We start from the raw sequence: 12,315 nt of genomic DNA on the forward strand, positions 1-12,315 counted from the left end.
CTCTATTTTTAATAAGCTAATCAAACAAAGTGTTAGTCAATAATTTAATGTTGACCAATCAGTGAAATGACAATGTTATGATTAATATGCTTTACTAAGTAATATGATTTTAATCTAGCTGCACTAGACATTCTGACTACACGTAATGTAAACGCATGACACATTTTTTACTCATCCAATCAGAACTTTTCTTTCTGAAGCGTGGCATAGTTTCTGTGGTGTTTATAAATCTGCCAACTTTGATTCGACCAGAAATCAAAACATCCAGATTAATAAAACCAGTCCCCACGACATCTTAGTTCAGTTCTCATCAGTTCTCAACAGTTTACTGGAGTTCACTGCAGTTCACCGCATGCCAAGATCAGTGTTGGACCGGCCACCCGGACTTCCTTTTAAAGCAAAGAACCAACAAGCTGGATAAAATCTGTTGCATTTTACCAACTAAGCAACAGTTCCTTTCAGAATAAAAGCTGAACTCACTGACCCAAGGGGGTCCATCTGACGCTGTGAACCAACTGTTGCTTTTTATCTGGAGACAACCCAAAGACTGGTCTGTCGTATTGCTGACGCTGTTTCATCGGCTCCGGTACCGAAAGGGGGGTTCGAGGACCTGGCATTCTGGATCTGTACGGAGGTCTCATCTGAAGGGTATGTGCAGAGCGACAAGATGGCGTCTCATGTGTTTATGAAACTCCGATCATACTCCAATCATAGCTAAAGCAAAACATCACAACATCATTCAGACTTGCTTCTCCGGATACGAGAGTTCTGATTACATCACTCACACATACACCATCCATCTCACGTCTCATTCACACCAGATCCATTCATCAGTTAGAGTTCCAGTTAATATTGTTTAAAATTGTTTAGAAATAAATCTTCTTAAACGTTTTAAGGGTGACTCTCTCTTCTCTTGTCTCTCAGTTAATACAAGTGTTACATAATCCCTGCAATAAAAAGTTCAAATCTTCTGGTTAAAATAACCCAAAGGTCCGTAAGATTGATTTCATATCTACTATGGAATCTCATGTCTTACAGTTCCTTAAATAGATGTTAAACACTTTACATTTATAATCCACATTTTAAACATAAATTGAAACCGTAGCTCAGAGAGGCATCCCAAAGGTGTGTTTTCATTGGTCGATTGCAGACATGAGTCGTAGGTTTTACAGCATGTTTGCAGACTGTCGGGAGACCAATTTGGGTCATGGGACGGCTCAAAAAGCTGTTGCAGAGCCGGTCACACTAGACAACCACAGATTTGAAAATCACTCTCATGTTCACCGTTTTTTTACATGATTGTGCTCCCGACGAGGGATCTGGTTAAGATGGCCGAAAATCGCAAAGTGTGATGCGGGCCCTAGATGTTCCTGGAGAGGGAGGAAGATTACACCTGACCTGATGGATAAAACAGTAACAATCACACACTTCCGCTCTCACATAACTCATAAACACAACCAACCTAAAATACCCAAGGACCAAGGTCATGCCACCAATCACACTGGTCTCGTTCTTACTGGGGTAACGATGAGCTGAGCACCCCCTCAATGCAAGGCAAAGTGACCCACTACCACGGCCTGCTCCCAGCCTCGTGCAGTGAACAGAGAACAGCAGCACTTGCAGAGAGAGCACCCACTGAATCTGTCTCACCTTTCCTCTTGCAAACTCCCTCTGAGCAAAAGCCAGTTTGTGCGTGGAGCGGTTGTCCAGGAGGTATCGAGGGGCAAAGGTCACAATGTGAGTGTCTCTGTAGTTCCCCTTTCCTTTACGCACGCTGATGCCTGTGGGAATCAGAGACATTCATGGCTGGTGGACCAATCAGCAAGTCTGAGAAGTGGCCAGCTCTGTTTACTGTAACTCCGGCTGCTGTAACAACAGAACTGTAAAAACGTACCTATATTGTAGATGAGGCCCGGCCGGTTTCCCTGCTGGATCACTTTCACTGCTCTAACTCCACTTCCTCCATCCAAGGAGAACCCTTGACACCAGCCTGGAACCCCATCTGGGTGGATACCTTTACCCACACGCATTGTGCACCTGGAACCAAGACATGGTGGTAAAAACTAGGGGTGCACCTATTGCCCCATCACTGATCTTGAAAAGAAAACAGAGATCGGGGCCGATAGCTCGGTGCACCCTTAGTAAAACCTGAACACAGAATATCCTGCTTGAGAGGAACATAATTTGTTGGTAAGGACCACACACTCACATAGAAGGCTGCTCCTTGTCCGTGTACGAGAAGAGTAACGGACTGAGACTTCGAGCCAACTCATGCTCCTCAAATTGCCCCGCTGCATCAGCCTTGCCATTGTCCTGACGGAAAATGACCGGCAACCCTAACAAATGAAAAATATTTTTAAAAAAAGGAAGAATTTACTTTTATTCCACAGAATCTGACTTTTTCCTATACCAGTTTGAGCATCTTCAAGCTAAAGAACTAATTCAGTGGAAAAAAGTCCAACTTCCTTAGACCTTCAAGTCTGAATTGTTTCCACTGCTAGACACGTTGTAAGTCAGCGACTCAACGTAATCCGCTGGCTTTCTCACCTTTAGCTGGCAAAATAAACCAAACTCAATGGATGGTAAGTAGGTTCAATTGGAATGTTTACTTTGTGAACTAGAGGCTGGCCGACATGGCCTTAAAAAGGCAGAAGCTGATTTCTAAAGCTGATTATTAAGGTTGATATAAACACGTTTTAGCAGCACATTGACTGTGAAAGATCACTGTGTGCAATTTAAATACGTCAATAAATCTCTTTATATTTATTGAACTTATAATATAAAACAAACTCTAAACATCAAAAAGAATGGTGTGTTGGGGTCCGTCGGGTCCTTTCTTCAGTCTAATGGGCCATTCCCATCTGTACCGGGTCGGCCCGGGCCGGGTAGCGTAGGTTGTTTACATATCTGGGTGGCCTGGTATTTTTCCGGGCCAACCAAGGCTCATTCTCAGCCCTCTTCTGGAGGGGGTCTGCTTCAGGCCGACCAGGGCCAACACACCCACTGCTGACAGCAAATTCACACCTTCCATTAGAGCAAGCCTCTGATTGGTGGGTAGAATCAGCCCACATGGGCTTAAGGCAAGGATGTGTGGAATCAACCGGGCCAGGCTGGGGCCGACTGGGGCTACCCGGCCCGGGCCGACCCGGTACAGATGGGAATGGCCCATAATAGTGGTGGCAGTTGGCCACACAGGTGCCTGAATTTTTTTTTTTTTAAATCGGCGTTTAAAAATAATTTCGGTTGATGGTCGATATAGAAGAAACTGAATATATCAGCTGGCCTCTATTGTGGCTTCAGTGCTCTTGTTGTGATTTGATGCAACATAAATTAACTTCATTAAATAAACTAAATAGCTACTTATCTAGTTTAACCAAACTTCCAGTGCTTTACACTAATCATCACATACAGGTCCTACATTCTTGACCTGTGGATGGATAATTAGCTTTTTTTTCATTCGCACAGCAAGACAACAAACAAGTTTTGCAGCTCGTACGATAACATTACCAGTCTTGTTGACGAGCCAGTAGGGGGCAGAAACGAGGATCTTCAGTGCTCCTTGAGCTCGCAGGACGATGCGGATAGTTAAACACAGGAGGCGTTTGCTGGTGTCATACAGCCTCATGCGCACCACATAATTCTGAGTGCCGGGAGGAATCAGCAGCTCTTTGCACACGGGGAAACTCTCCAGCAACACTCCTAAAACATAGCAAGAGCCTCATGAAAACATGTGAATGATTAGGACCAATACCAGGGTCAATTACCGAGAGAAGACTGGCTGACCAAGCTCCATGTTCTGTGAGGTATCAGCAGAGTGAAGCACTGCCTCTTTCCCTGGCTTCAGCAAGCCTTTGATAGCAGTTCCTTTAATGTAGAAGTTAAGATCACACGGTAGCACGTTTACAAGAACCATGGTAGGCATCAGGTAAACGGTGTGACCCGGCTGCTGATAGATATGATGCACACTTCCAGAAACCTGCCTCTTAGCGGGCTGCTGGTCTGGGTAGTTCTCCTTCTTGATGACCACACAAAACCTGCAAAATAGAGAGGAATGCCAGAAAAATGCGGGGGGTGGGGGGTAGATAGGGGTTACTAAAGCAATAACAACGGCTCAGCGACCACAACTCTTGACAGGTAGCAGGTAAAAAAGCTGGTGTAGGGGGGGTAGACAGAAAGCTTCACAGAGTTTCACCTGTTTTATCTACCTGAAGTTACGTTTGAGGCTGTCATCAAAGTCAGCCAACTGGCACTCCCTCTTACTGCTGCTAATCTCTCCAGGCCGATCCACACTGGTCCAGTGAATGGGAACCTTACAGAAGAACATGCCCATGTCTTTGGGCCGGGCCTGCAGTCTCCAGGATGTCAGATGGAGAGGAATGGCCAAAGCCTGGCTAGGTGGGATTGGGGGTAACACCACTGGTTCTGTCCAAGCATAAACAAAAGATACAACACATGGTGTAAAAAAACAAATCTACTTAGTTCAATAGGGTCATCTAAGCCAGGGGTGGGAAATGCTGGTCGTCGAAGGCCACTATCCAGCAGGCTTTAGTTTTTTCTCAGCTATAGCACACCTGGTTTGAATCAGCAGGTGATTAACAGGCTGCTGCAGAGCCTGATGAGCTGCTGAACAGGCGATTCATCCAGGAATCCATTGTGTTGGCGCAGAAAAACTAGTAAAACATGCTGGACAATCAACCAGAGTCAGGCGCGTTGAGAAGGCCATTGGTGATTTTGGGAAGTGCTGACTCAGAGCTGTGAAGATGACGGAAGTCCGACTGAAACTGTTTGAAGAACTCAGAGGACGAGTTTAGGATCATTTCAAGATGGGGCCAGTGCTGGCTTGCCATCTGTTGCCGCCCATAACTTTTACATTTGTGTTGCACTTTGCTCGTGTTTTACGACGTGCGCACTCTGTGCTCGTTTATGATTGCCAAAACCAGGGGCACTGCCTGCTGCTGGCTGTGGCCCCCCGGGACGACCCTCTGTGCCTCTCGAGGGGGGCGGGGGCCTTTCTGGTTGCAGTCTCCTTGGGGTTCCTGTGTTCTGGGGCAGCGCCTGGATCTCTGGGACCTGGAGCTCCCCCCGTCTCCTACACATCTTTGGGGGGCGGATCTGTGGTCCCTCACACTCTCTATTGGACGCTCCTACAGAGAAACCTTACATAAACAAGCGCGTGTACACACACAGGTGCTCACATGGTGCAATATCAACCTGAGGAAATTCAACAATCTTTTATATCATACTACACAAACCTTTATAGCCAACCCCCCGGAACTGATAAATCAAATGTTGAGACATATTTAAATGCCTTGGACTTGCAGTCTATAGGCACAGAACAAAATAAAACACTAACCGAAACAATCACAGAAGATGAAATACACAAAATTATTTCTAAACTAAAATCAAATAAGATGCCACACCTAGACGGTTTTCCTTCCGAGTGGTACAAACACTTCAGACAGGTTTTAACACCTTTATCATGTCAATGCTTTAACCATATACTGGAGGGAGGAACGCCTCCAGCATCCTGGAAATATGCCCTGATATCAGTGGTATTTAAACCGGGGAAGGAAAAGTCAGAATGCAGCTCGTGTCGTCCCATCTCTGTATTAAATTCAGATTATAAAATATTTGCTTCGATCTTATCGAAACGTCTAGAAAATATCTGACCTCAGCTCATAGACATGGATCAAACAGGCTTTCTTAAAAGTAGACAAACCCACGACAACGTGAAAAGAGCCTTTCAAAATATTTATTACATAAAAAATACTCAGGCAGGAATGCTTAGCCTTGATAGAGAAAAGGCCTCTGATTCAGTTGGATGGGAATTTCTGTTTGAAGTACTCAAGAGATTTGGATTTAATAATCAAATAATAGGCTGCCTCAAAAATTGATATGACTCACCGGTAGCTGAGATAAAGATAAACGGAGACCTAACCAAGCCCTTTCCTTTGGACAGAGGATAGAGACAAGGATGCCCCCTAGGTCCGGCCCTGTTTGCATTATACATTCAACACCTCGCGCAGTCCATTCGAGACTGTGAGGAAAGTGCAGGGGTATCCATCCTGAACGAACTATATAAAATTTGTTTATATGCCGATGATGTCTTGTTGACCCTAGCAAATCCAGACCAGAGCATACCAGCTCTAAGACAAACACTCAAGATATTCAGCAGTCACTCAGGCTACAAATTAAATCTCCATAATACACACCGTTAATTATAAGCCACATAAACACAACGTTTAAAGGGCAATTGGAACAATCAAGTTATAAAATACCTTGTGATTTAATTTCCTAGATTATTAACCAACCTATTTGCATCGAAGCTAGTTTATCCAGATGGCAACTGTTACTATTAAACATGTACCATAGGATTGACTTAATAAAAATGACAATATTACCAAAACTACTCTTCCTCTTTTTGCACTACCAGTAGAAGTTCCCCCTATCCAGTTTACAAAATGGAATAGAATGATTTTGAAATTGATTTGGGGAAAACTGAGACCAAGGATCAGAGCGGAAACCTTGAAGCTGCCCAAAAATAAAGGCGGACTAGCAGTGCCATCCTTAGAAAGTTATTACCAAGCTGCTCAGCTGAAAACGTTACTAGCTTGTTGTGATCCAAACAATGATGCTAAATGGAAAGACATAGTTCAAAAAGAAACACACCTTCCTTTGTCAGCCATGGCGGGTGACAGATTCATAATGCAGTCATTAATGAAAAATAACCCACATCTGATAAAAGTGCCACTCACCATCTGGCTGAAAAAAAATTTAAATAGCAAAATTGAGACAGACACAAAAATATTACGCTGTCCTTAGTAGTAGTAGTGTGCTTATGACTCAAATCTCCTACCCGCAAAATTAGATTCAAGATTTAAACTGTGGGCTGAGCAAGGCGTCACCGCCTATTGGGAAATAATAACGGATGGAGGGTTAAACAGCTTTCAACAGATGGTAACAAAGTATAACTTATATTAGACCTTTTTAGATACCTCCAACTTAGACATTATAAACATAACTTCAAAGTCAATGAAATTCATCCTCTCGTCGAAACAGGTAAAGGAAATCTTAACCCAAAACAAACAGTTTACTCTATTTTAATGATGGAAAAGAGAAATTCTACAACGAACATCAAACTCAAATGGGACTAGAACTGCAAGCAGTTATCAACGGGTTCCAAGCCACCAGCGCCAGTCGCCCACCCGTCCCCGCCCTCAACTTCCCCCCTCCTCACGCAGCCCCGCCCCAAAGACACGTTCTCCCGCCGGCGTCCCGTCCTATTTTTAGGGTGCAACGAGACTGTTTTTCAGCCCTCTTTCTGAGGGGGTCTGCTTCAGGCTGACCAGGGCCAACACTCCCCCTGCTGACAGCATATTCACACCTTCCACTAGAGCAAGCCTCTGATTGGTGGGTAGGATCAACCCACATGGGCTTATGGCATGCTCAATTCATTCTCATTCATTATCATGCTGATTACCTAGAACCTAAAAATGTATCTGACTGCATTCCTTCCATACCTAAGCAAGGATGTGTGGAATCAGCCGGGCCAAGCTGGGGCCATCTGGAGCTATCCGGGCAGGATCGACCAGGTACAGATGGGAATGGCTCTAAAAGGTTGAAGGATCGATCCCAACTTTGACCAGAATGTGACATAAGCTCCAGCCTACCCAGTTAACACAACCTGAAAATCTTAGCCTCTTACATGCAAATAATGATTTTTAGGAAATTTTTCAAATTTGAAATTTTAAATGATCATAAACCATGCCCACTTTGATCAATCATTATCATATTGATAATGTAGTCTTACGACTCTATAATAATGACAACCACTAAGTTTCGTGCAGATCCATTTAGCCAGTTCAGCAGTATAATGTCTTCCTATTTATAGCGCCCCCTATTGTTGAATGAAACTGAAAGTCAAGATATCCACTTGAATTGACCTTAGGTATGGTGGTTATGAATAGCTTTGAAAAATGTCCAAATCTTTTGAAGTTATGCTAAAAAAACTGTTTCATTCCCCCAAAATTATTTTAAAAAATCATATAAAAACAAAGAAGCAAATTATCCAAAATCCCTTCACATCGTTTGGTCAGCCGCTCCTCCTCTCTTGTCAGGGAAAGTAGTGATGTGATTGTGTTGGACGGCCGGGAGGAGTTAACGAAAGTACGTTTGACTTACTATGCAAATTTCTACTAATTAGCATAAGTTTAAATTATTTTTTAAAATACTCACCTAAATTTGACTGAATCAATGAACATACTGGATGAGACCCTTTGTTTTTTTACCAATGTAATGGGGAGAAACATGCCATAAACATTTTTGGGGTACAACAGCGCCATCTATTGGACAAAATTCTAATTTTTTTCTGTGATTGTAGATGTCACTATGACTGGTTTGATTTGTAACTTTCTGTACAGAATATATATTTTTCATGAGTAAAAGGGCAAAAACTTTTAAAGCCTATTTATAGCCTATAAGCCACACCCACTTTTTAATCATTTTCTAAATATAGTGTAAGGGTCCAATGATAAACATATCTGCCAAGTTTTGTGGAAATCCATCAAGCTGTTTTGCTGAAACAAACTTTTTGAATCTTTAGCGCCCCCTATTGGTGAATCCAAACAAAATTACGTAGGTAGGGTTTATCGCTCATACTTTGTAAGGGTCTAGAGTCTCATCATTTTATCTTGAAAATTGTTGAAGATATAATCAATTAGGACATGTGCTAGCTAGCGCACTGAATTTGACATGGTGTCATTAACCCAATTTTCAATAATTCCACATTTTTCTTCATCACAACAACTTCTCTTCCTCCATAGATCATATGTTCAAAGGTTGAAGTTGATTTGACGAAAAATGACGAATAGGTGATTAAAACTACGTTTTGCGTTTTTTGAGATCTAGCAAAAAATCTAGTTAGGCGGAAATGGGCGTGGCCAATACAGAAAAGATGCAGAATCATCCAAGGATCATGTCCATATAAAGTTTTTTGACTGTAGAGCCTATGGTTTGGGAGCTAGTAGCTCAAACGTATTCACCTCCGCAATAGCGCCATCTAGGTGATTCGGGGTCCAAATTTTCGAACCTGAGTAGCGGTCAGGATTTTCTATCAGACTGCCATATCAGATTTTTCCTGGCAATTTCAGGCTCTTGCCCCCATACAGTATTAGCGGAGAAGAAGAATAATGAAAAATCCGTAGAAAAACAATAGGGTTCCAATGCCCTTTGGGCTTGGAACCCTAAAAAAGAGGCTAACTTAACACGGCCAGACGCTGACTGGTCTAACATATGCAAGACTGTTAGAACTACTACCTGTTCAGAGGAATGGAGGGAGTTTTCCTGGAGGAATACTACGAGATCTCTCATTACTCCTAAAATAAAGGAACTCCAAAGCAAAAGTACTTCACTCGGGAGATGCTGGAGAGAATGTGGCCATGTCTAACCGTAACCCATGACATGTAACCCAGTAACAGGTTTATATATATGCACAATATTTCTAACATTGTTTGCTTCGTCCATTTATGGCAGAAAGTGGGTGTGTAGGAGGCGGGACGTGATCCAGCATCTTACTGTCAGGTGCAGAAGGGCTGTCGAGCCGAACCTCCATCAGAACATCCAACTTGTTCTTCACCATGAGGGCAGAGCGCACTGTGATGACCTTCCTGGCACTACCTTCCATAGTGATGGCAAAGACCACTCTGACAGGGGGCAGGGCTGAGAACTGAAGGTCCAAAAGCAACAGAGCGAGGTATCAGTACAAAACTGATTTGCTGAGCCCTATCTAAAGGGTTCAGTGGTACTTCAGGCAGGCCAACTAGAGGAAGTTGCTCTCTGCAGAAGTCTCAAAAGACTTACATAAACATGAGGGTGGATTATGTTGGTCTTGCTGACTGGGCTGCCAACCTGTGAGAACAAGTTTTATCATCAACAGAACACAAAACACCCTTCAAAGCAATAGTGAGCACTAGTGTGAAAGAAAAGAACAGAACAATGAATAACGAGCCAGTGCTCACAGTGTTAGAGGAATAGTTTCTGTCTGGAGTGGCATATCTGAAGAAAACGCCCACTTTGTCCACCGACACCGGCTTGACCTGCTCCCATCCACACACTTGGACTAATAGCTGGTGAAGTTTCAGCTCGTGTGTGTGTCTGCAGGGGAGGAAGTAGAAAGAAATAATTACAATGAAAAAGTTAGACACTCAGTTTTCACTCTGGATAGTTACAGGATCATGTTCTTGGTTCATAATGAGTGTCTTTCCAGCTGTCAGAAGATATGTGGAGGCAGTGAGTAGAAGTAGTCATTGTAGTTTAAATTAGTAGTAAAAATATAGATTCAGACCTCTATGTCTATAAGAAAAGATCCCAACTGACGCTGGAGGCATCAGCAGTACGAACGGCAGTGGAACATCTTTGCTTCAAGTATAATCCATTATAGCCCATCAGATGATCACCACACAGGTGAAGATAGGATCGGGTTGTATTATTGTGATGAGCCACTTCTGCAGGGTGGCCGTGGGGTCTTACAGTTTAAAAACAGCTTTTAGGACCTTAAAGTATTACATTTCCAAAAGAAGGCATTAATGTTTAGACTTTTTAATGTTATTTATTGTTTTTAATAGGTAACACTTAGAATTTGTCATAAAGAGATGTTAGATTTGGTATTTCTAAATAAAACAATAAAACAAGGTGAAGTGACACTGCACGTGTTGCCATGGTTACCAGCCAAGATTAGGGACAGCTGCATTCCAGGTCTGTTTCTCTATGCATACTTTTATTCTCTTCCCCCCCCCCCCATCTGGTCTTTGGAACGTCTAGAAGGTTCTGGTGGGTGGACCTGAGGGCTCGGGTTGGAGCATCAGGCTTTAACAGTTCAGTAAGAGCTTGACCATGTAGAGCCCTGAAGGTTCTAGTCAGGACTCTAAATGAACTCTAGAGTTAACGGGTAACCAGTGCAGAGACTCCAGAACAGGAGTGATGTGTGCTCTTCTGTTTGCTCCAGTTAGGAGCCTCGCTGCAGAGTTCTGGACCAACTGAAGGCGGTCAAGGGCTTTTTGTTAAAATATGTTGTGTGTTACAGTAATCTAGATGGGAGGAGATAAATGCATGGTGAACCATTTAAAGTTCATGTTTGATATCAAACTTCGCAGTTTGGAGATATTTCTTAAGTGATAAAAACTCCTCCAGGCCGTCACCTTATCGTGGTGGAGGAGTTTGAGTGCCCTAATGATCCTAGGAGCTATGTTGTCTGGGGCACTTAGTGCCCCTGGTAGGGTCTCCCATGACAAATTGGTCTTAGGTGAAGGGTGAGACAAAGAACGGTTCGAAGGATCTTTCATGGCGGTGAAAACGAAGAGTCGGAGTACCCGGCCCGGAGGGTTACCGGGGTCCCACCCTGGAGCCAGGCCTGGGGTTGGGGCCCGTGAGCGAGCGCCTGGTGGCCGGGCTTTCGCCCATGGGGCCCGGCCGGGCCCAGCCCGAACCGGATACATGGGCTCGTCCAACTGTGGACCCACCACCCGCAGGAGGAACATGAAGGGTCCGGTGCAATGTGAATCGGGTGGCAGACCAAGGCGGGAGCCTTGGCGGTCCAATCCCCGGACAAGAAAACTAGTTTTTGGGACATGGAACGTCACCTCGCTGGCGGGGAAGGAGCCGGAGCTTGTGGCAGAGGTTGAGCGGTACCGGCTAGATATAGTCGGACTCACCTCGACACATTGCATTGGCTCTGGAACCCGAGACCTGGAGAGGGGTTGGACACTCTACTTTGCTGGAGTTGCTCCGGGTGAGAGGCGGAGGGCTGGGGTTGGCTTTTTGTTAGCCCCGAGACTCTCTGCCTGTGTGTTGGGGTTTACCCCGGGGGACAAGAGGGTAGCTTCCTTGCGCCTTCGGGTCGGGGAACGGGTCCTGACTGTTGTTTGTGCTTATGGGCCAAATATCAGTTCAGAGTACCCACCCTTTTTGGAGTCCCTGGGACGAGTGCTAGATAGTGCTCCATCAGGGGACTCCATTGTCCTGCTGGGGGACTTCAATGCTCACGTGGGCAATGACAGCTTGACCTGGAGGGGTGTGATTGGGAGGAACGGCCCACCTGATCAGAACTCGAGCGGTGTTTTGTTATTGGACTTCTGTGCAAGCCGCAGTTTGGCCATAACGAACACCATGTTCGAACATAAGGATGCCCACCGGTACACTTGGTACCAGGGCAGCCTAGGTCACAGGTCGATGATAGATTTTGTAGTCGTATCATCTGACCTGCGGCCGTATGTTTTGGACACCCGAGTGAAGAGAGGGGCGGAGCTGTCAACTGATCAC

The 12,315-nt window shown here is 44.4% G+C and overlaps 1 protein-coding gene across 4 annotated transcripts in view; it reads right to left on the reverse strand.

The window, feature by feature from the left end:
- vps13d (vacuolar protein sorting 13 homolog D) overlaps positions 1 to 12,315 on the reverse strand; it is a 206,285-nt gene that overhangs the window by 70,206 nt on the left and 123,764 nt on the right. For all 4 annotated transcript variants that reach the window (XM_054745595.2, XM_054745599.2, XM_054745598.2 and 1 more), the window contains exons 42-50: positions 10,017 to 10,152; positions 9,859 to 9,906; positions 9,574 to 9,724; positions 4,206 to 4,422; positions 3,784 to 4,034; positions 3,508 to 3,699; positions 2,210 to 2,336; positions 1,895 to 2,037; positions 1,651 to 1,781 (exon numbers count right to left, since the gene is read on the reverse strand). In XM_054745595.2, the coding sequence (XP_054601570.1) occupies positions 1,651 to 1,781; positions 1,895 to 2,037; positions 2,210 to 2,336; positions 3,508 to 3,699; positions 3,784 to 4,034; positions 4,206 to 4,422; positions 9,574 to 9,724; positions 9,859 to 9,906; positions 10,017 to 10,152 (1,396 nt within the window). The remainder of the gene's footprint in view (positions 1 to 1,650; positions 1,782 to 1,894; positions 2,038 to 2,209; positions 2,337 to 3,507; positions 3,700 to 3,783; positions 4,035 to 4,205; positions 4,423 to 9,573; positions 9,725 to 9,858; positions 9,907 to 10,016; positions 10,153 to 12,315) is intronic.

This window comes from Nothobranchius furzeri, chromosome 10 (genome assembly GCF_043380555.1).
Source record: "Nothobranchius furzeri strain GRZ-AD chromosome 10, NfurGRZ-RIMD1, whole genome shotgun sequence".
Taxonomy (NCBI): Eukaryota; Metazoa; Chordata; class Actinopteri; order Cyprinodontiformes; family Nothobranchiidae; genus Nothobranchius; species Nothobranchius furzeri.